General features: G+C 47.3%; 1 protein-coding gene and 1 long non-coding RNA gene across 2 annotated transcripts in view; one reads left to right on the forward strand and one right to left on the reverse strand.

Moving 5' to 3' along the window:
- Positions 1-984: 984 nt before the first annotated feature.
- The window catches only part of TGM5 (transglutaminase 5), a 29,010-nt gene continuing 5,493 nt past the window's right edge, over positions 985-24,501 (forward strand). The window contains 9 exon segments of the mRNA XM_059913474.1: positions 985-994; positions 6,341-6,520; positions 6,627-6,872; positions 9,792-9,855; positions 9,857-9,908; positions 13,114-13,242; positions 14,152-14,329; positions 23,597-23,735; positions 24,383-24,484. Coding sequence (XP_059769457.1) covers positions 985-994; positions 6,341-6,520; positions 6,627-6,872; positions 9,792-9,855; positions 9,857-9,908; positions 13,114-13,242; positions 14,152-14,329; positions 23,597-23,735; positions 24,383-24,484 — 1,100 coding nt within the window.
- Positions 3,095-17,160, reverse strand: LOC132359450 (uncharacterized). Its single transcript, XR_009500849.1, has 4 exons — positions 17,026-17,160; positions 12,644-12,795; positions 3,672-3,822; positions 3,095-3,507 (listed from the first exon to the last, which is right to left on the reverse strand). It is a non-coding gene; the product is annotated as an uncharacterized LOC132359450 (long non-coding RNA).

A 24,501-nucleotide genomic window follows, 5' to 3' on the forward strand; every position in this document is an offset into this window, starting at 1 on the left:
ATGAATTGCATATGAGAGTTGACTGGGGACAGGGAGACTTGAAAAGACAGGAGGGAGGATGGATGCTGGTGAACGAGGTTCCTGAGGAGAGATGTTTAGGGCCCCAGAAAGCGGGGGAAGCAGGGGGAAGGGTCCCACAGGAGAGAAAGGTAGGGTCGGTGCGGGTGCAGGGGGCTTCCCGTGTGCCACCCACTCCCTATGAAGGGCCCTTCCCCGCTCCTTCTGCCTCTCTTCCCCCATCTGTGTTTTTCTTCCTCCAGAGACTTGTACTTGTCTTACTAGAATCAAGGTCATCACTGGCATTCCCACCCTCTCACCTATTTCCAAAACTCCTCCATAAATCTTCCCATTTTCTTTTTCTACTGCTTTTATTTGAAATTTACCTTGGACCTGACAGGTCTCACTCAAGACAATATCTTTGCCAAAAACCAAATACCAACAAATCATACCAAGGGTGCTCCAGAGTGGGTTCCGTTTTCATTTGATGTCCAGAAAGTGACTCTTCAGGATAAAAGAGAGGGCTCAGGTGCCAAGTTCTAGGCTTGAGAGCTCTCTCATGTGACCTACAGTCCTGGGACCCTGGTACTCCTCCCTGCAGGGCCACAGGGCCTCTTCCCTCCTCCTAGAGGCCCCACCAGCCCACCTCTCCCACCTGGCTCCCCCATCACGGCACAGCACCGGCCAGGGAGTGCCGTATTGCCCAAGAGCTACCAAAGGCTCACATGGCTCAAGGCCCTGATGGTTCATTGGCCTCCACACTTCCTCTCAGCCGCACATTGCTGCCAAGAAAAACCGGAGGGCAAGTGAGAAAACCAGTTGTGATCTGCCCAGTAAGCAGTGGCGGTGCAGCAGCCACGCCGCCTTCGGTGTCTCCTGGAGTCTTGGGGGTGGAAGGGGAAGCAGACACTCCAGGACCATTTTCCTGAAGCTCCAGGCCATCCAGCTGTCCTGCGGGGAGCAGCCCGGGAACCAAAGGCAGCCGCCATGGCGCAAGGTAGGCAAGGCCCATGGGGCTGCTGAGCTCAGGGCCAAGGAAGTCAGAGAGATTGTAGGAAGTCAAGAGGAGCGTGGATTCAGAGGAAGGGAGGAGTAAATAAAGAACGGGGGCGGAAAGAGTAGAAACCCCCAAAACAGAGAAACAGAGAAATCATTGGTAGCTTGAGAACCAAGAGACCAGGTAGAGGCTGGCAGGTAAACCAGCTAAACAGCTGAGTGCCAACATACCTGTTTCCACAGCCCCGTGGGACGGGGCAGGGCCAGGGATTAGGGGGTCAGGGCTCCTGCCCTCTCTGCCACAGCTGACCCTTTTCTTTTTTTAATAGTATTACAAGGTACTATTCTTTTTTAATTTAATTTAATTAATCTATTTATGTTTGGCTGTGTTGGGTCTTTGAGCAGGGGCTACTCTTTGTTGTGGTGCGCAGGCTTCTCATTGTGGTGGCTTCTCTTGTTGCAGATCATGGGCTCCAGGTGCACAGGCTTCAGTAGTTGTGGCACGTGGGCTCAGTAGTTGTGGCTCGCCGGCTCTAGAGCGCAGGCTCAGTAGTTGTGGCGCACGGGCTTACTTGCTCCGTGGCGTGTGGGATCTTCCCGGACCAGGGGTTGAACCCATGTCCCCTGCATTGGCAGGCAGATTCTTAACCACTGTGCCACCAGGGAAGTCCCACAGCTGACCCTTTGACACTGAACAAGTCAATTCTCTAGTTTCCAGTCCCCATGTCTGACCAATAAGGCAGGGACCAAACCATCTTGAAGTTGTCTTCCAGCTCCAGAATTCTCTGAATCTTTATTCTTCTCTTCTTCCTCCACTTCAGAGGGTCAGTGGCTCACATTCCCACCACCATCCTTCTTTCTTTCTTTCTTTTTTTTTCCTTTGGCCGTGCCATGCGGCATGCGGGATCTTAGTTCTCCTACCAGGGATAGAACCCTCGCCCCCTGCAGTGGAAGTGCAGAGTCTTAACCACTGGACCACCAGGGAAGTCCTACCATCCTTCTTTCTGTATCAACTTCCTCTCTCTAGAAAGAGCTGCTATGAAGACTAAATGGTTAGTCGAAACCATTTGTAAGAATGAGCTAAAAGCTCTACAAATGTAACAGCTTCACCTTCATTTACTATTTTTTGTGTTTAAATTTATTTTTTATAAATTTATTTATTTTATTTATTTATTTTTGGCTGTGTTGGGTCTTCGTTGCTGTGTGTGGGCTTTCTCTAGTTGCGGCGCATGGGCTTCTCATTGCAGTAGCTTCTCTTGTTGTGGAGCATAGGTTCTAGGTGCCTGGGCTTCAGTAGTTGTGGCACGTGGGCTCAGTAGTTGTGGCCCACGGGCTTAGTTGCTCTGCGGCATGTAGGATCTTCCCAGACCACGGATTGAACCTGTGTCCCCTGTATTGGCAGGTGGATTCTTAACCACTGTGCCACCAGGGAAGCCCCCTGTGTTTAAATTTTTATTTTTAAATTTTTATGAATTTTAATTATACAAGAAATATAATGAATACATAGTTGGAGTAAAAAAAAAAGCAATAATTACAGATAAACCTACAGCCCCCTGACTGCCACCCCAACCCAGGCTCATTTCCAGAGAAACCACTGTTACCAGTCTTTTGTCTATACATTTATATTCATATATATATATGCTCAGTGTAATGCATAGGATTATCTTGTGTTGTTTCTTATTTATTTATTTTTTTGGCATACCCATGGTATCATCATATTGTACATATTTTTCTACAACTTGATTTTTTTCCACTCAACAGTATGACTTGGAGCTCTATCCACACCCCTAAGTACCTATAGATTTAACTCAATATTTTTCACTTTGCATAGTATTCCACAGTATGGCTGTAAGTAATTTATTTATCCAGTCCTCTACCGATGGGTATTTAGGTTGTTCCCATTTTTCAGTTACACAAGCAATGTTGCAGTGCACATTCTTTTTTTTTTTTTAAACATCTTTATTGAAGTATAATTGCCTTACAATGGTGTGTTAGCTTCTGCTTTATAACAAAGTGAATCTGTTATACATATACAATATGTTCCCATTTCTCTTCCCTCTTGCATCTCCCTCCCTCCCACCCTCCCCATCCCACCCCTCTAGGTGGTCACAAAGCAGTGCACATTCTTAAATATGCCTCTTTGTGCTCCTGTGGGAGTGTCTCTCTAGGATAGACCCTGAGATCAATTACTTTAAAAGTTCTTCCTATAATTTCCCTTCTACCTCCTTGATCATTTCACCCCATCTGCACTCCCATCAAGGAGAATAAATATGTCCAATATTAAATGTACCTCCTATTTGAATATCTGATATTTGCCTATAGCACTAATCCCTGTGCAGAGATTAACTTCACCCACGATGTATCCAGAGGATGAGATTTGGCCCCAGCGTTTGCTCTCAGGCAGATGCTGCCACACCTGTTGAGTAGTTTGGGTCACGTGTCCAACCTGAATCAGGGCCGGTTAGCAATCTCTGTCTAGTCAGTTGGTCTCCAAAAAGGGTGAGCTTCTTTTTCCTAGTAGGAAAAAGCCCAGTGCTTTCCCAGCTGGCAGTGGGTCAGATGTCCTTTCTGAACACAAGTGAAGGCCAGCAGTGGGTGGCAGCTGCCGGGTGATGGAAAGAGCACCAGACTTGGGCCAGTTACCCTAGGTTTAACCTTGGGCAAGACATTTGACCTACCTGCACCTTGGTTTTCGCATTTCCAAGTGTGGATGACATGACATTTCATCTCCCCAGTGTTGTGGTGAGTATTCCATGAGATTACTGTCCTAGAGTGCCTAGGACAGGGCCCAGCACATGTAGACTGGCCCTCAGTAGGTATTGGCTGAATCTGAAATATGAAATAAGTACAGGATGATTATATAAAAAAATAGAAAACTCTATTCAACCTAGCAAACATTGGAGTACCTACAATGTACCAATCATTATGTTTATATTTCTTATATAATAACAATAATAAAACAACAACTAGTTTATGAGAAAGGTACATGTTAACAATAATCAAAAGACCTTAAAGAAGTTAAAAGGATAAAGTTTAATATTTATTAGGGCATTTTGGTACAGTTGATTTGATTCATATTTGTTTATAATAGCTTTATTGAGGTATAATTCATATACCATAAAGCTCACCCATATAAAGTGTACAGTTCAGTGTTTTGTTTTTCTTTTTTAGTAAATTCACAAAGTTTTGCAAGCATCACCACTAACTAGTTCCAAAACATTTTCATCACCTCAAAAAAAAAAAAAACCCATACCCACTAGCAGTCATGCCCTATTCTCCCTTACCCCCAGCCCCTAGCAAGCTCTAATCGACTTCTGTTGCTATGGATTTGCCTATTCTGCATATTTCATATAAACTGAATCATACAATATGTGGCCTTTTGTGTCTGGCTTCTTTCATTTAACATAACATTTTCAAGTTTCATCCATGTTATAGTATATTCAGCATTCCTTTTTTTTTCTTAAATCGTGTTTGTAACTTTTTTCTTCTTTCTTTCTGGCCGCACCGTGCAGCATGCGGAACTTCCCCGACCAGCGATCCAACCCGTGCCCCCTCCAGTGGAAGCGCGGAGTCCCAACCACTGGACCACCAGGGAAGTCCCAGCATTCCTTTTTTTATGGCTGAATAATTTTCCATTGTGTGGTTATACCACATTTCATTCATCCATTAAGAAGGTGATGGACATTTGGATTGTTTACACTTTTTGGCTATTATGTATAATGCAGTCAACATTCATGAACAGGTTTTGTGTGAATATACATTTTTCATCTCTTGGGTATATACCTAGGAATTACTAGGTCATATAGTAACTCAATGTTTAACATTTTGAGGACTGTTTTTCAAAGTGGAAGTGCCATTTTACAATCCCACCAGCAATGCATGAGGGTTCCAATTTCTCCACATCCCCACCAACACGTATTATCTGTCTTTCTTATTATAGCTCTCCTAGTGGATGTGAAGTGGTATCTCATTTGCATTCCCCTAATGATTAATTATGTTGAGCATCTTTTGTGTTTATTGGCCTTTTGCGTATCTTCTTTGGAGAAATGCTTACTCAGATCAGTTGCCCATTTTTTATTTGAGTTTTTTTTTTTTAATTGTTGAGTTATACAAATTCTTTATAGTGAAGGAGCATTTTGAGTTGTGGCTCTTATAGGATCAAAATACATGAACAGGCAGGGCTACCATTTGCTTGGGGGTAGATTGGCTGGAGGAGAGGGCCCATGCTGGGAGTGGTGAGAGGTGAGAATGCAAGCATAAGTTAAGGCCAGGTCTGCAGGGTCATGAGTGTCAGATTAAGGAGTGTGCCTTTTGCATGTTGGGCTGTGGACTTTTAAAGCAAAAGGATGGCCAAATCCATTTGATCATCAGCAAAGGATGATCAAATTATCTTGAGGGAAGATAATCTGGTGATGTGTTAAGGGGTGGGTGATGTGGAGAAGTAGGAAGCAGACCTGATGGAGGCTGTTACAGTCACTTGGAGTGAGGTGAGGAGGTCGGAATTGTGTTAACCTGGAAAGGGACAGATGGATACCACAGACTTTTTAAGGGAAGGAGTGAAGGGAGTTATGACACAAGAGTGGATAGAGACTGAGAAGAAGATGGGTAAGTCAACTGTGATATAAGGGTTGTGAACCCAGGTGCCTAGGGACCGTGGTAGAACCACGGCCAAACATGGAGAAGTCAGAAGTGGAGCCCTTTGGGGGAGGCATACTTGGAGAACAATGAGGTCAGTCTGTGTTTTAGCGGAAGCTGCAGAAGGGTGGGAGTGGGCCTTTCTGGGACTGTCCTCAGCATCCCAGCTCCCAGGGCACTGGTCACATATAGCGTTAGTGGTAGTCAGAGAGCCAGCAAATTGCTTCAAGCATAGCAGCTAACCCAGGGACAGTTAACCTGGGACAGCTACCCCAGGGACTTGTTCCCAGATCTAGAGGCTGGTGCAGGGTCAACTGAAACTGTTAAGTCCAAGAAAGTGGATGCTGGGGTGAATCTGGAGACATGCTAGACTGAAGGGAGCAATCAGACTTGGCCAGACCTACAAGAGGAGTCAAACAGAGGCAGAAAACTATGCACCTCCTTACGGGAGAAGGGGATAGAGGGTCAGAGAAGCAGGGAAGGAAGGGAGGAAAGAAATAAGAAAGAAGCACTTGCACACCTGGAGCCTCATTTAATCCTCATACCAACCCTGTAAGGCTGGTATCATGGATTCTATTTTACCTACTTGGAAACTGAGGCTCAGAGAGGTTAAGTTTCTTTCCCGAGTTTGCACAACTAGCAAGTGGTGGACAGGATTGGACCAGGCTCCACAACCTTGCTCTTTTGTCTGGCCCTGGCTGTCCTGTCACAGGGCTGGAGGTGGCCCTCATCGACCTCCAAAGCTCCTGGAACAACGTGCAGAACCACACGGAGGAGATCAGCTCTGACCGCCTCCTTGTTCGCCGGGGCCAGGCCTTCAACATCACCCTGTACTTCAGGAACCGGGCCTTCCAGCCAGGCCTGGACAACATCATCTTCTTGGCTGAGACTGGTAAGGACCCCGGCTGGCTCGCAGGGGCCGTGTGTGTGTGTGTTGTGGGGGATTTTGGGGGGTGGGAGGTCACTGCAGAGGTCCCCATCTCCGCTTCCCTCCTCAGGACCACTGCCAGACCTGGCCAAGGGGACTCAGGCTGTGTTCAGCCTGGCAGGTCATCGTGGCCCTAGCCCCTGGATCGCCTCACTGGAGACCACTGGGGCCACCTCCCTGGAGGTGAGCCTGTGCACCCCTCCCATGGCGGCCGTGGGTCAGTACATCTTGAAGGTTCACATCAAATCTCTACAGGGGCCTGTCATGGCCTACCAGCTTGGGGAGTTCATCCTACTCTTCAATCCCTGGTGCTCAGGTAAGGTGGGATGACCGTGTGGGTTCCCTCATCTCTGCCCCTTTGTCAGTGCCATAGACAGCCAGGCTCAAAGATTTCCAGACCCCTTCTCCCTAGCCACCCACAAATCTCCCCAATCCCACGTACTCAGCATCCACTCCCAACCACCAACAAGCAGGGTAGAGAAGCCTTGGTATTTATTTACTTATTCAGAACTTTAAAATGATGAACCAAGTCATCTTTACTTAAAAAGAAAACTATTACAATTAAGTTTGACTACTATTAACAACTACCATCATCATACATTCTAAAGTTAACTTGAGGTTTTTCATTATAAGACCAATAAGTGCATTCCATTTTAAATTTGTGGAATGAAGTACAGGGTAAAAGGAAGGAAGGAAGGAAGGAAGGAAGGAAGAAGGAAGGAAGGAAGGAAGGGAGGGAGGGAGGGAGGAAAGAGAGAGAGCGAAAGAAAAAAAGAAAGAAAAAGAAAGAGAAAGAAGAAAGAAAGGGGGGGAGGAAGGAAGGAAAGAAAGGAAGAGAGAAAGAAAGAGAAAGGAAGGAAGGGAGGGAAGAAAGAGAGAGAGAAAGAAAGAGGGAGAGAAAGAAAGAGGGAGAGAAAGAAAGAAAAGAAAGAAAGAAAGAAAGAAAGAAAGAAAGAAAGAAAGAAAGAAAGAAAGGGAAAGAAAGGAAGGAAGGAAGAAAGAAAGAAAGAAAAGCTCAGTTTAAGGTGAAAAGTAAAACCTTATCCCAATCTCCAAGTTCCATCCTCCAGAGGAAATCCTGTTAACATTTTCTTGTGTAGCCTTGCAGAAATGTTCTATATTTTATCAAATATGTATTTATGCATATATGCATGCATGTGTGATTATACAATATATACCACAGATGGGATTATTTAATACAAAGCATGCTCTAACTTGCTTTTTTCATTTAACCATTCAACTTTGGACATATTTTCCTATCAGTACATTCTTTTTAATAGCTACGATTACTCCACTGTTTGAACGTACCAAATGTTTCTAATTAGTTCCCTACTTATGGACATTTTGGCTGTTTTTAGTGTTTGTCTTAGACAGACAAAGCTACAGAAAGTGTCCCAGCACCACATGTCCGATAATTCCCATCCTCTAAATCTGCCTTGGGGCAGGGGTAGCTCTGCAGACGTGCAGACACGGTGTGGGCAGAAGGAAGGGCGAGCCAGGAGGAGAGAGCAGGAAGAAGGGCAGGGAGGGATGAGAGTAGGGAGTGGGTCTGGTGGGCTTTGGGGGCAGAGGCCAGACTCAACCAAGCCTTACTTCTGACTTAAAGGACGCCCCCGCTTCCCTTCCTCCCTCTCCCTCTCCCCCAACCTTATCCCCAGGGGGCCTGCTGGGTCGTGCCAGAACCCAGAACCCTCACATCTCTCACCACCTCTCACTGCCCTGTCGCTGAACAGCTCAGAACTCTTACCTATCAGCCCGGTGAAGAGGCACTGCCACTGAATCAAGGAGGACAGCTGTCTGTCTGTCTCTCTGTTCTCCCAGTCTCTGTGTTTCTCTTACACACACACACGCATATCTCCCGGCCTCCAAGACTAGGGGTTTCAGACTTGTACTGAGGGCCCCCCTGAGCTGTGGGGAGGAGAGTGATGCCTGTGGGGCCTTCTCTTTTCAGGCTTGTGCCCCACCCAGGTCCCAGGGAGAACCTATAGGGGCTAGGGATTGGTAGAGGCTGAAGTCAGGATCAGTGGCTCCCCCATCACCACGGCCAAGGCATTGGCTGGGGAGCCCCACACACCCTGTCTCAGGCCACTGCTGGTCCCCACTATGGAGGGGGATGTGCGTGCTCTCAACCATGAACCTGCAGCTCTCACCACACTGGTCCAAAACCTGATAAAATGCATGTCAGCCAGGAGTCCTTCTGCACCAGCGACCCACCCCCCTCAGACTGTGTCTGAGGCTGCCTCTGAGGAAGGGGGGAGGGTACCATCACCTGAGGCTCAGGCAGGGCTTCCAGACAGTTCCAGGACACTGCAATGAGGACATCTGCCCCCACGGCCTTTTGTTTGTTTATTCTTAACTTTAAAGAGAAATTTTTTTATATCATAAAAGAGACGTGTTCATTCCAGAAAATCTAGAGAACACCAATAGGCAAAAAGAAAAAAAATACTGCTAATATCTTTTAGAAAAGGGTTCAAAATCCTCTGTTCATACACGTATGTTTTTAACAAAAGTCAATTCGTGCCCTACACATTATGTAACCTATTCAAGCTTAATATATCAAACGTAGATTTCTGTCTAAATATACAATTTTGTACCCTTCTATTAATAGTGCACAGAATTCTGTGATGGAGATGATTATTTAACTAGTCCCTAAGGACAGGGCCTTTAGGTTGTTGCCAACTTTTCAGTGTTATAAACAGCACTCAGACGAGCAGCTTAAGTATCTAAATCTTTGCGCACTTTCTAAATACTTTGCTTAGAATAAATTCCTACAGAAGGAATGGTGAGGTCAATGCCAACCCCTAGGTTCCAGCTTTCTCATTTCCAACCAGGATTAGTTGAGTGTAGCAGAAAGAGAAGGGAACATGGACTCACATGGGCTCTGTGTTCAAATTTCACTCTACTTATGTGTGGTTTGGGCAAGTTACTTATCACTCTGAGCCTGTTTCCTCAACCTTGAAATGGGGCTAGGAGGTAAATGTGCTCTGTAAACCAAGAAATTCCACCAAAGGTAATTTTTACTTCTACCCCATGTTCCTATTGAGACTGTCGCTGGTGTTGATGGGGGGGTAGGGGTTTGGGCCTCCCCAAGACACCTCACTCATGCCCCTCTTGGAGTCAGCGGGTTCCCTCCCCAGAGCTCAGTTTCCATGGCCCTGGGCCTTCTGGGGGTGGGAATGGAACAGGAAGGGTGGCATGATTTTTCTGCTTTGTGTTCTCCCACTTTGATTCCCAGGAGACACTGTCTACTTGGACAGTGAACCCCAGAGGCAGGAGTATGTCGTGAATGATTACGGCTTCCTACCAAGGGAACAAGAACTGGATCTGTCCCTGCCCCTGGAACTATGGACAGGTGAGTCTCAGCCCTGTTCATGGCCCATCCAGGCCCTGGGCTCCTAGGGAGAGGGGAGCAGGAGCAGATGGGAGGGTGCCCTTCATGCATGCTTCACCCAGAACTGCTGACAAGTGGGAACTAAATGGCACCAGGAAGGTATGAGACATGACCCCACACATTCCTGGGAGCTAGGGGAGCAGCCATAGAAAGTTGGAAGGTGTTCTTTGCTGATCACGTCTAATTTGGACAACAGGATTTAAGGGGGAAGGACAGCTGAAGGCACCCACTCAGGAATTCCACTAAGTAAGAGGGTGAGGATGAAGGGACAACAGTGACAATGGCCATGATGGCGCCTGGTTTTTTGTTAACTGTGTTTCCAGCGGGGGCCCAGCTGCCACGCTTACTTAATCCTCACAACCCCAGGTGACAGACCCTAGGATCAGTTCTGTCGCACTGAGGAAAACTTGTCCCCTGAACATCTCATCCAGAAGCACAGCTGATGAGCAGTGGTGACGTCTCCCTCCCTATTACTATTTCTTCTTCGGTTATTTGCTTTTGAAAAAAAGTTTATTTATTTATTTGGCTGCGCAGGGTCTTAGTTGTGGCACACAGGATCTTTAGTTGCAGCATGTGGGATCTAGTTCCCTGACCAGGGATTGAACCCGGGTCCCCTGCATTGGGAGCGTGGAGTCTTAGCCACTGGACCGCCAGGGAAGTCCCTAGTTATTTGCTTTGATTACGTATCTTTTTTATTATAAAAGTAATACAGGGACTTCCCTGGCGGTCCAGTGGCTAAGAGTCCATGCTTCCACTGCAGGGGGCACGGGTTCCATCCCTGGTCAGGGAAATAAGATCCCACATGCCACGGGGCACAGCCAAAAAAATTTAAAAAGTAATACATATTCCTTTCCCTTATAGTTATTACAAAATATTGAGTATAGTTCCCTGTGCTATATAGTAGGTCCTTTTTGGTTATCTATTTTATATATAGCAGTGTGTATATATTAATCCCAAGCTCCTAATTTATAACCTATAAGGGAAAAGAATCTGAAAAAGAATATATATATATAACTGAATCACTGTGCTGTACACCTGAAATTAACATAACATTGTAAACCAACTATACTTCAATAAAAAAATAAAATTGGTATAAAATTTTTAAGAAGTAATACATAATTGCTTTAAAAACTTTATAGAGAAACATTACAAAAATAGGTGCCTAGAATATGAAGGTCTTTCTAAGCACTGTCACCAGCAAAATGTATGTTCCTCTACATTTTGTTTTCTATGCATATTCTAAAACATGCGATTTTATTTGTAAAAATAGCATCGTATTAATTGCAATGCTCTGCAACCCCTGCGTTACTGAAAGCCTGCCTCTCACTGAAAGCTCAGCGGACAGCAGGTGCTCCAGGAAGCCCAGTGCCAGGCCAGGGAAAGGGTTCTTAAGGCTGAGCCCCAGCACCAAAACACTCTCGGGGTAGCAGGGGAGAGGGCCAGCTCTGGCTGCTCAGAAGGGCTGTTGGCTGGAAAATCCTGAGGTGGGGCTTGTAGAGCTTGTATCGGTTTGATATGGGTCCCTCTCCTGGACTTGCCCAAATAGAACTCCAGCACATGTAGCATCAGGCCTAGCCTCGGCCCCTGGGGTGGCTATAGTCAAGAGGAGACATGGCAGCCTCAACTGGTCCCAACTGACATCCCCAACTCCTCACTCAGCATGGGCAGATGGGGATCCTGGAGAGCCCCTGGACAGCAGTTGGCTGTCATCTGTGAGAAACAGAAGTGAGGAGTTGATACCTTCTGAGCCCTGCGTTTTCTCTCTCTCTCTCTTCTTCAGTAAACGTATATTGAATGCCTGCTCAGTGCTAGGCAAGGGACTGGGTGCTAGAAGCATGAAAATGAATGAAACACTGTCCCTGAGCCCACAGTAAAGTGGGGACTTGGTCACACAAGCAGGTCGCTTATTACGCAGTGGGGTGTGTAAAGATTGAGCGCCAGGCAGAGGGTGTTCTGGGAGCCTGGAGGAAGAGCACTTGGTTGGGCATGGGGGTGCCGGGGAAGCTTCCTGGGAGAGGGGGTGCTTGAATTGAGTTAGCCAAGTGAAGGAAGGGGGAAAATATCCCAGTCAGAGGGAAGCATGGGCAAAGACACAAAGGTGAGAAAGGGTCTGGCCTGCTGCAGGGGTTACAAGGAATCTGGTGTTGCTGGAGCAAAAAACGGTGAGACGGCAGGGGTTACTGAGACATGAGGCTGGCGAGGCAGAAGGGGGCCAGATCAGGGAGGGTCTTATGCCCCTTGCAGAGGAGGTTACAGCTTTGATCCTGTAGGCCACAGGAGCCGTTGAACATTTTAAAGCAGAAAAGGGAGCCGATCAAACTGTCCCCTGGGGAAGATGGATCAGAGAAGCCTCCGAATCCTGGTTATTGCCCAGTGTTCCATGGGAATAAATGGAACACTGTCACGTACTCTCATTCAACAAAGATGCACAGAGTCACGACTATGTGCTGGGCACTGTGCCAGGTCTGGGGGTAGAGTTGTGAGAAGAACTGGAGAGAAACACGCATACAGTCAGGCAGGGAGGACAGACCTTGGCTACCGCATTGTAACTGAGTCTGATGAGTAAGAGATGTGGCCAGGGCCGTGGAGAAAAACCAGGCTCTGGCTCACGGCAAGCCTCAGAGGAAGTGGCGTTCATGACAAGCCTGAAGGATACAGAGTCAGCCTGCCTTCGGTAAAAATTTTCCATAACTCACATGCTATTAGTCAATCCAAAGCCCCACTGGATCACAGGTGCCGTGGCAAGTCGGGGCCATCACCTCAGCGCTCGCTGCCAGTGATGAGCTGGGTCAGCAGGTGTGGGTGGAAGATGAGGCAACGTGGCTTTAGCAAGAACATCCCAGGAGCTCTGTGAGTGTGGGATTAAAGGGGAGAAGAGGGAGAAACAGATGTTTCAGCCAGTCAGACTCATTGGGAAAAACTACAGGAATTTAACAGGCAGGACCTACAAACTGGGTGAGTTGTGACCCCAGAGCTTTGAGACCCTGTACCTGTCCCAGAGGCAGGGCAGTCCATGGCTGTGCTGCTAGACACAGTTTCCTTCCAAACGGGCTTGTATTCCACAAACGCACTCCATTGGAGAGCTGGGCGGAGTGGGTCATGCATTTCTTTTCATATCACGTGCGCCAAGTCTGGACACCTTGCCTCTCTGCATCTCCTCTCACAGTTTGAAGAGAATATCATAGACATCTGCCTGGAGCTGCTAGACAAGAGCCTGAACTTCCAGATCGACCCAGCCACAGACTACGCCCTGCGGGGCAGCCCCGTCCACGTCAGCAGGGTGGTGTGTGCCATGGTGAGGCTGGGTCTCGTTCTGCCCACCCAGGGCGTGTCCAGGGGGGCAGAAACTGTGCAGGGGAGCCCTGCCCACTCACGGTTGCCCCTGCAGTGAGGGAATGAAGAGTCGAGAGGCAGAGCCCCTCCAGCAAAGCCATTTTTTTTTTTTTTTTTAAGAAATTCACGTTCTTTTATTTATTTATTTATTTATTTATGACTGTGTTGAGTCTTCGTTTCTGTGCGAGGGCCCTCTCCAGCTGCGGCAAGCGGGGACCACTCCTCATCGCGGTGCGCAGGCCTCTCACCATCGCGGCCTCTCTTGTTGCGGAGCACAGGCTCCAGACACGCAGGCTCAGTAATTGTGGCTCACGGGCCCAGCTGCTCTGTGGCACGTGGGATCTTCCCAGACCAGGGCTCGAACCCGTGTCCCCTGCATTGGCAGGCAGATTCTCAACCACTGCGCCACCAGGGAAGCCCGCAAAGCCATTTTTGATGAGACTGATGAAAGAATGTGGGTAACAGGTTTTCTCAACTGAGCTCTGAAAGAGGTGGGTGTGGGCCATCACCTTCATTAATTCCAAATTGCATTTTTTGGGAAAGACTAAGTGTAGCTCTGGTTTGGGAAATGGTCTCGTTGTTTCTAAATTTCTGCTCTTAGAGCCAAGCTCTGGCTTTGCAGGGATGGGGGATGGAGGGGTTAAGAGGGTGGGTAGAAACAGAATAATAAGCTAATTAACAGTGGTACACAAGTCAGAATAGCTGGCTTCCCACCCTCACCCCTTCCCCAGCAGGTCTGGAAGCTCCCAGGTAAAATGAGATCAAAGCCTCCTGCATCTCAGGCCCAGGGTCCTTGCAAAGGCGACCCACACCTCACATCTCGTTGAGGAAAAGGCGGCTTCTAATGCTTCTACATATGACTTCTCTTCAGATCAACAGCAACGATGACCGTGGGGTGCTCAGTGGAGACTGGAGCGAGAATTACTCAGACGGCATCAGCCCCGTGGAGTGGACGGGCAGCGTGGCCGTCCTAAAGCAGTGGCATGCCACAGGCTGCCAGCCAGTGTGCTACGGGCAGTGCTGGGTCTTTGCCGCTGTCATGTGCACGGGTAGGGAGTGGAAAGGGCCCCATGGAAAGACAAAAAATACAGTGGCTCATGTCGCAACCCTCTGAACCATTCTTGTCCCAGAAATCTCACACAGTTCCCACCAAGGGACATTTGCAAGGAAGCAAAATGTCTCATCAGTGACCTCAGGCTTCACATATCTGAGCTCATTTCAGAGGGTGGTTCTGAGGTGGAAACCACACACTTCTCAGAACCCGGCGCCCTTCCCTTCTTCTGAACTTGGACAACCTAACAGAATCCTCTTAAGAGCCTGGCTGGGAATTGTCCAGGTCCAAGACAGGAATGAGGTGAGAGGCCAAGTAATTAGAAAACTTACAAACTGATTAGTGTCCTTTCTGAGCACAGAGAATGGGCTTGATGAAGATGCATACATGGGAGGGAAAGGTGTGTCTGAACAGGGGTATGGGCCACGGGGCCAGAGCAAGATGGCAGACGAAGAACAATGACCTTGAATCTAGAATTGTCACATGTTCAGAGGGCCTGGAGGTCTGGTGAACCAGACCCAGGGAGTTAGGGGAAGGGGGACCAAGAGAGATCAGCTTTTCAGATAGGGAGTGAATGCTACATTAGTAGAAGAAAAGCTTAAGAATTGGCACTGGGAAAGAGGGCAACTGGAAATTGGTTTGCTGGTGGCAAGAGGAGCAAGCAGAAGGAAGGGGAGGAGACTGATGAGGGAGGGAACACCTGGAAATGCGTTATATACTGGAGGTAGCAAGAGGAGGCTTTCTGCTTCACTCAGGGCCACACTTGCTCCTGGTCCTCACCCTGCCCCCAGGCCTAGGTCGGCTCTCCACCTTCTGGCAGGCGTATCTATGTACCTGACTTGGGCCACAGTCAGGAAGTTATTCTTGTTGGCTGGGCAAAGAGGCCAAGTATGGCTTTTTCCCACAAGACTCTCTAGTCTAATCCAGGGAAGCCAGATGTGCCCACAACTTGGTGTTTATTGAGGGCTCAGGCCTTTTGTGTAGAAATTTCCTGTATGCAAAGGCTGGTGCAGTGTGCGTGTGTGTGTGCGCGTGCACGCGCGCTGGACCCATCTCCAGGCTCTCGCAGGAAGCCTATGGAGCTCCAGGCTGCTAAGAAGCAGGTGCCAGCCCCCTGTCCAAGGGCACCAGGAGGTTTCTGTCAGGACCCACACAGGATGACTTCACATGGTTGGCGAGGAGGAGCTACTCCTCCGCAGCCGCACAGCCCCATCTGGAGTTGGATGCCTTGATTGCCCAGGGGTAAGAAACCAGGAATTCGACAGCTTTGATGCCCAGAGTCACAGACATTTGGGTGAACTGGGATGTTTGAGTCATCCAGGGATCAGGCATAAGACTGAAGGCAGAGAGTGGATCAATCTTGTATATGATAGAGAGGGAGCCTTCCTGGGCCTGGAAGAGCCGAGAGTCTAATGGGCCAGGTGCGTGTGTGTAGAAGGAGAGGGTCAGGGGTTCGGGTGTGGTTGTCTGGAACTGGTTGGTGAGAGAGATGGAGCCAGTGAATGGAGATTATGCTATGATAGCAGACCAATTAAAATGTTTATGAGAATCACGGCGCTTTAGTGACCTAGGAAGCAAAGGGTTGGGCAAAGTGGGTCAAACGTGGCCCGGTCCACCTGCAGCTCAATCAATACCAGCCTTCCCCAACAGGGCCACAATGTTGTACATTAATAAATATGTCTATCAGTTTGGAAAACTCATTTATTCATCCAACAACACATACTGAGTCCTTATGCTAGGCACGGTACTTCTAATAATCTTGGTTATAAAGATGGGTAAGACCCAGCCTCAAACCTCCACTAAAAGTCAAGGATTTAGTCAAACTCCTTAACCCAATACAGTTGCCAAAGCATGTTGTTAAAAATTATTATTATTGTTATTCTTTAACAATCACAATAGCTGACACTTACTGGGGACTTCCTTGGTGCCAGGCATTGTGCTAAAACCTTGACAGCCGACAGTAATGGTGAAGTTTGGGTTCAAATACCAGCACTACCATTAATTGTCTGAGTAACCTTGGGCAAGTCATTTAACTTGTACCTCAGTCTCCTCAGACATATGATGGGGAAATTAATAGTACCTACCTCGTCGGGTTATTGAAAGGATTGACTGAGTTCACACATGGAGAGTGCTTAGAATAATGCCTGGCTACAGTGAGAATTCAGTAAGTTCTAACTAGGATCACCTTGTTTGATTCCCCAGATGAGCTTTAGAGGCAGGTTCTATCATTATCTCCATTTTACAGATGAGGAAATTGAGTGGCAGAGCTAGTCTCACATCGAGGTCTGGCTGGCTGTAACCACTAGACTATACTGCTGCATGAACAATGTTAGCAGCTGCCATTTAGCCAGCATCCCCTGTGCTTAAGGCACACGCTGGGTACTTTACAATGCTCACAACCATCTGCAAAGTAGATATCATTAATTACACTTTACAGATGAGAAAACTGAGGCCTAAGGTGACCACGTGACTCTAGTCTGACTCAGAAGTGCATTCTCCCCTCTGCAGCTCTTCCTCCCTGTATGACCTGTTTTAATAACATCAGCATATTGACTTCAACTTCCTAAAGAAAAATCACAAAAAGGAGATTTTCCATGCATCAAAGATACAATTATAATTTTTTGGACAGATGTTTCCTTGACATCAATTTACTTGGCTGTTACTTTGGGAATTTCAGAGAAATCCCTGACCTACCCTCCTTCCAGCGCTCATGTCTGACTGCTCCATAGGTCTCTCTCAGTCATTAGGCTTTTCCTGTCCTGGCCGTCCACTCCTTGTGACAAGGTCAGACCCCTCAGCCCTGAGGTCTATGAAGTAGCCTGGATGCCTTGCTCTGTAACAAGGGAACAGAAGGGACAGTGATGTTCTGCTGCCTGAAAATTCTCCCCAAAACCAGGCATCAAAAAGCCACCTATGGGGCTTCCCTGGTGGCGCAGTGGTTGAGAATCCGCCTGCCAATGCAGGGGACACGGGTTCGAGCCCTGGTCTGGGAAGATCCCACATGCCGCGGAGCAACTAGGCCCGTGAGCCACACCTACTGAGCCTGCGCGTCTGGAGCCTGTGCTCCGCAACAAGAGAGGCCGCGATAGTGAGAGGCCCGCGCACCGCGATGAAGAGTGGCCCCCGCTTGCCGCAACCGGAGAAAGCCCTCGCACAGAAACGAAGACCCAACACAGCCAAAAATAAATTAATTAATTAATTAAAAAAAAAAAGCCACCTATGGTACTATATGATTCCATATATGTGGAATGCCCAGAATAGGCCAATTTATACAGACAGAGAGTGGATTCGTGGTTGCCTAGGGCTGGGGGGACAGGAGAATGGGAAGTGACTGCTAGTGGGAATAGAGCGTCTTTCTGAGGTGGTGAAATGGTCTGGGATTAGACAGTGAAGATTGTTACACAACCTGTGAATATATTGCACACCACTGAATTGTACACTTTAAATGGGTAAATTTTGGACTTCCCTGGTGGCGCAGTGGTTGAGAATTGGCCTGCTAATGCAAGGGACACGGGTTCGAGCCCTGGTCTGGGAAGACCCCCCCCTTGCCGCGGAGCAACTGGGCCCGTGAGCCACAACTACTGAGCCTGCGCGACTGGAGCCTGTGCTCCGCAACAAGAGAGGCCGCGATAGTGAGAGGCCCGCGCACCGCGATGAGGAGTGGCCCCCACTTGCCGCAACTAGAGAAAGCCCTCGCGCAGAAACGAAGACCCAACACAGCCAAAAATAAATATAAAAATAAATAAATTAAATAAATAAATAAATAAATAAATAAATAAATAAATAAAATTAAAAGGGTAAATTTTGTGACATGTGGATTATATCTCAATAAAGTTGTTTTAAAAAGAAAAGCCAGGCGTCCTGGGGATGTGCCTGGTCTGTCCCTGCCCACAGCTGCAGGGGGTGGGGTGGGGGCAGCCGTGACTTGGGCTTGAGGGCTGGGACTCTGAGCAGGCCTACGGGCATCATCCCCCCCTCTGTAAAGTAGGGTCCTGGGCCCTGGGCCCCAGAGGAGGGTGGTGGGAAATAGCCTGGGAGATGAGGAGGCTGTGTGCTTAGGGCACCCAAAACTACCCCACATGTACATCTTTTACATACTGGATTCCCAATGATCTGGCTCGCATGTAGAGTCCTCTGCTTAAAACTATTGTGAACACCCTTGGGTTAGAAGTCATCTAAGATTTCTTCTCACTCCGTTGTATAGTGGTCTCTATGAAGTGTCTCATTATCTTCATTTCAGTACAATAACTCTAGTCCTCATTGTTTTTACTGAGCCCTTCCTTCTCAAAGAAGGAACCTCAGCCAAGGTCCTGGCACATTATTTTGCCTCAACCTTTGGCTTAAGTATGAATCTACTGTTATTCCCCACTGATTTATGAGACATCAAGGACTGTATGGAATGTTCCCTCGCAGGGTGGTGGGTTAACATGTGGCAAGCACTTGGGAAAATGTCTGGCACATGCTGAGATTGACATGAGTGTTAGCTATTATACAATTAGCCTGATACTACCTTTTGTGAAATATAAATTTATTTATTTATTTTTTGGCTGCATTGGGTCTTTGTTGCTGCACTCAGGCTTTCTCTAGTTGTGGTGAGCAGGGCTACTCTTCGTTGCAGTGCACGGGCTTCTCATTGCGGTGGCTTCCTTGTTGCGGAGCACAGGCTCTAGGCACGCGGGCTTCAGTAGTTGTGGCCTGTGGGCTCTAGAGCGCTGGCTCAGTAGTTGTGGTGCACGGGCTTGGTTGCTCCGTGGCATGTGGGATCTTCCTGGACCAGCGCTCAAACCCGTGTCCCCTGCATTGGCAGGCAGATTCTTAACCACTGCACCACCAGGGAAGTCCCAATACTTCTATTTTAAAATGGAAGTATAGTTGGTTTACAATGTTGTGTTAGTTTCAGGTACACAGCAAAGTGATTCAGTTATACATATATATATATATTCTTTTTCAGATTCTTTTCCCTTATAGATTATTGCAAGATATTGAGTAGAGTTCCCTGTGCTATATAGTAGGTCCTTGTTGGTTATCTATTTTATATATAGTAGTGTGTATCTGTTAATCCCAAACTCCTAATTTATCCCTCTCCCTCCCTTTCCCCTTTGGTAACCATAAGTTTGTTTTCTCTGTCTGTGAGTCTATTTTTGTTTTGTAAATAAGTTCATTTGAATGAGTGCTGAATGGCTGAGTGAAGAGACATAGTAATTAATGCCAGGAGTGTGGTGTGGTGTAATATACCTTAGGAACTCTGCAGTCCTTTTCCTGACTCTGAGATCTTGTCCACCTTTGTCCATGTGAAACTGTGTGAATGTGCATGCATGTGTGTGCACACATACAAACACACACGCCCCATAAGGGTTTCTCTTTTATGAGGGACTCAGCTCCCACCGAATTATCCATGAAAGAGTCACGTGAGTCTCATGTCAAACTGAGGCATCAGGACTGACAGTCTGCAGAAGTGAGGTTAAAGAAAACTGACTTCAACATGAATTTAATGAGCATCTACTCTGGGCAGCACTGTGCTAGGAATGAAGAAACGCAAGAAAAGTATTTGATCTGAGCCCTACTCTAGGGGGATTTGTAATCTGGCTGACAAGATAAGATAAATATATGAGATCATAGAGAGCTTCATGCATTGATAAAATGTGTGGCATTGGTGACTGGAATCAAGTGAGAGCATGGGAAGGGAGATTAGTGTGTCATGGAGTAGTCAGTGAAAACTTCATAGAGGAAGGCACATTGAGAATGAGGCGTTGCTGGGACATCTAGTGAAGTTGCAGTGGTGTGGCTTGTAGTTAAAAGCCTGAGGGGTTTTGAGATCAGAGAAATGTGGGTTTAAATCCTGCCCTGGCTCTCCTCTTCCTGCCATATGACCTCAACCTCTCTAAACTTCAGGTTTTTCCTCTTCAAAGGTGGGATAATCACAGCGCTGTGGAGATGATTAAGGGTGATTATGCCTGTGCAGTGCTTGGCACCATGCTTGGCACCTATGAGGATGATGATGTCGTCGACTGGCAAGGAAGCCTGGAAAGAATGAAAGACAAGCTCGGTTGGGGATGTGCTTAGCGACAGCAAGGTGTCCATATAGGCTCAAGATTCAAATTCAGGAGTCGTGGGCAAAGAGTGAGAGATGAAGCCACAAGACAGGAGGAGCTCTCTGCGGGGGTACAGAGAAAGCAGGACAGAGGGGGCAAAACCCCGTGAAACATGTATGTGCACAACTGTGCAGATCCAAATGTTGTCAGCTCCCTTCGTGTGATACCGAAGCTACAGCCTTGGCCTTCTCCCTAGGTAAGAAACAGTTCTTGCCCCTCTGTTGCCTCACTGCGACAGCTGTTGTCCCCTATCCCAGTCCTCTCACAAGGCACGATGAGGAAATGCTGAGAATGGATCAGTGCAAATCCATTACCACTCAAAGCTTATGCTCTACAGACAATCAAGCTTGGTAACCACAGCACAGCACACAGTGACGGTGCTGTGCTGAAGTCAGAAATCACCAGAATAGACAAAAGATTCAAGACATTCATTCACCCATCACCCATAGTGCAAAGATGCACTACGTTTCTGCAATACAGGCCTGCCTTGTATTGTTAATGGTTGTATAACGATAAAGCTGACTATCACACAATCCCTGCCCTCAGGAAGACAGACTCATAAACAAATCATTACACACCATGTACCATGTCTAGTAGAGAACTCAGAGCGCCATGAGACCAATGACCTGTGCTCAGGTGGAAAAATGTCCATCCCGCCATGTCTAGCAGGAGTTGACAATGCCACTGGCACTTCATGAATTCATCAATCATGGTGAAGAATGGAGGCTTGCTCCTTGCTCTCCTTGCCCACCCCTCCTTGGCATGTGCTCTTATTACGATAAGTGTTATCCACCCTCCTGACTGTAATCTTAACATAAATGTGCCCATGCAATGCTCCTGAGTCACCTGCATGCTCCCGCCTCACTCCTGTCTCATGCTCCTTCAGTGGCAGCTTTTCCCACCTTCACCCTCCCCTCCGAGGCGGTCCTGTGTCACCTCCACCTACAATTCACTGTCAGCTCTGCTCACTCCCTGCCCTCCGTTCCTTGCAGACCTGTGCAGACCTGCCGTTCCAAGGAAGTGCATGCTTCCCCTTTGGGTTTCTCTCCTACCCTTCCTGGGCTGCATCCAGGGATGTGTCCCCACCCCAGCCTGGAAGGGCTTTGTGCCAAAGTATAAGAAGGAGCCTAAACTAAAATCTACAAGCAAATAAATGCTTAGTATAAATAAGTATCTAAACTAAAAATTATAAACATTTTAAAATGACAGTAGTATTTGTGAAGAACCCTTAGAAATATCTGTATTTTTTGACTCAGTCATTTTACCTCTTGGAATCTGTCCCAACGGGGGAAAAGTAGAAATTGATCTACAGAGATGTCCATCACAGTACTATTTACAACAGGGGAAAAATTAGAAACCAAGCAAATGTCTAAAAATAACCTCTGCTGAAGTGAAAAAAAAAAAATACACGAACCCATAAAAATACCAAAAAATGGGAGAGGGGGATTGAAATGCTTTTCTTTATAGAAGAATGCCAGCTAATACAGGTAGAAGAAACGATAGTGTTAGAATATAATCATTTTGGTACCACCAGTGTAATAATTAATTCAGGCAAGGATCATCAAGGATGCTAAAATTACTTGGTGAAAGATTGTTAGGGAGCAGCATATTTCATGCTAGTGATTGCTTGTTAAATGACAGGGAAAGGATACTTCCATCGGGCATTAATCTGACCTTAATCAAATAGTTAAACTTAGGCCCCCATTAGTAGAACAAATGGACAGCCTGTGCCTTCTGATGTGATTCAGAGGGATTTACACAACATCACCTGTGCAGTATTCTTGTCAAAAATGTTAACTCTGAAATTAACCAAGAAGAATCAATCAGGCAAATCCAGAATATGGGGCCTTCTACTAATCAAGTGACCTAAATTATTAAAAGACTGTTCTAGATGAAAGGAGATTCTTTTGGTTTAAAAGGAACTGGAAAGATATAACCAAATGCAATGCATGTACTCTGATTGGATTCTGGACAGGGGGGCAAAAAACAGATATAAAAGACATTTGGGAAAATGCGAAGATGGATTTTATACTATTAAATCCATGTTAAATTTCTTGACTTTGTAAAAAATTAACCTCTGCTAGAAATCTTGCTTTTGGAAAATATTTGATGACATGGAAAAATGAGTGGGTTGTATAATAAGGGGAAAATACTAGAATGCTGAACTGTGTGCACCTGTGGGAGATGGGCTCAGAATTGGCGACAAGCTTAGCAGTGAAACCAGGATTTGAGTGGTAGCTCTGCCGCTTCCTAGCTGTGTGGCTTTAGTCAAGGTAGCAAACTTTTCTTAGCCTCTGATTCTTCATCTGTAAAACAGGGATGATGACAGCAGCTTCCGTGTACAGCTGTCCTGAGCACAGTACATGTGAAACATTTAGCATCATGCCTGGCTGGCAGACACTTGTTATCATTATCATTATTGTTGAATTAGGTGTCACCATTGGACTTGAGGGGACAGGGAACCCCAGGGGATTGGTGGTGGGATGGGCTGGGGGATATTGCTATTCTTAAAAGAGCGCAGAATCACGAAAAATATGGCAGAGGGCAAAGAAAAGAAGCTGATTGGCAAAGGAAAGGGATGGCCCCTCAGGAATAAAGACAACATTCTACCTCCTTTCAAGAATTTCTCCATTAGGTACAGACCCTCACTTTCCTAGGCTTTTGTTACAGTTTCCTTCCCTTCCTGGCTGGATCTGTAATACTTTCCTCGATAAGCTTCCAAGACAGTACACCCATAGAGAAGGGGGAATCCAAGCAGCAGAACTCTTTGCCTAAGAATCTGATGGTCTTACTCCTTACCACAGGAGTGAAAAAAATTCCACAGTTTGGTTTGAAGATAGAGATTTATGGCCAGGAGAGAAGTGAGGCAAGTCAAGCTGCTGAGTCTTGCCAAAGGAGGCACGCCTCTCCCACCCTGCTGGCTGGGGCAGGGGAACCCAACACTTGCTAGACCCTCTATTGGCCCTGGCAGTGCTTCTCTGAGCAACCAGCTGCCTAACCTTTGTGTGGAGCCCCAGGGAGAGGAGCTCAGGAAGGTGGGGAGGGAAGTTGGAAGTGTCGCCAAGCCAGTGCCCCAGACAGCTCCTGCCTGCCAAATGCGGGATTTCCCTGAGCCTAGGGCACTAAGTCCAGGGATCCACAGCCCACAGGAGATTTTTCTGTCCTTTCTACAGTGATGAGGTGCCTGGGGATCTCCACCTGAGTAATCACCAACGTTGACTCTGGCCACGACACAGACGGAAACCTGATCATAGATGAGTATTATGACAACACAGGCAGGATTTTGGAGAGTAAGAAGGAGGACAGTGTCTGGTGAGAAACACCTTCTCTTTGTAGGGCAAACCCTACCAGCAGGAAGCAGGGCAGGACGGTACCTACGAGCCTGCTGCCCTCTCATGCCTCACCCCCATTTTCACCAGCCCCAGGGCTTGCTAGCCCCAACCTGAAGGCTGGGAGGCAGCTGAACACAAATACAACGATTTTCTCGGTCTAGAATTGTCACATCACAAGAGCTCTCTGCCCTGGGGGAGTTTTCCCCTTTGTCACCTCCTTCATTTAATACTCAGCCTGTGGCTCTGACCACAGGAGGGCCTGAAGTCTCACCTCTGGACACAAAAAAACCTCTGCCTCTGTGACTGCTTCCGTGAGTCAGCAGCACATACAGGAAAGGGCCACAAGGGTCTCTTTGAGAGAGAGTGAAGGGTTTTTAACTTCCTTTGGCTCTGGAAACCTTCACTCTTATTTACAAACAGAGGAAAGCTCTTTTCCGGGCAAGCTGAGGCTCACAGGAGGAAGAGTGGTCACCTGTCACCCATGGAGGGGTGCAGGCCTGCGGTGTCCTGTCTTTCTATCCAGACGTCCATCACTCATCGCCCCCTGCCTTGCTCCAGAAAGAACTTGAGCATCACTAACTCTCCCTCAGCTTCATCTGACACCCACTCCTCTGGCTTCTCCCTCAGGAATTTCCACGTCTGCAATGAGTGCTGGATGGCCCGGAATGACCTCCCTCCCGGATACGGAGGCTGGCAGGTGCTGGACACCACACCTCAGGAATGAGCAACAGTGAGGCTCCTGGGAG

Source organism: Balaenoptera ricei, chromosome 2 (assembly GCF_028023285.1).
Source record: "Balaenoptera ricei isolate mBalRic1 chromosome 2, mBalRic1.hap2, whole genome shotgun sequence".
Taxonomy (NCBI): domain Eukaryota; kingdom Metazoa; phylum Chordata; class Mammalia; order Artiodactyla; family Balaenopteridae; genus Balaenoptera; species Balaenoptera ricei.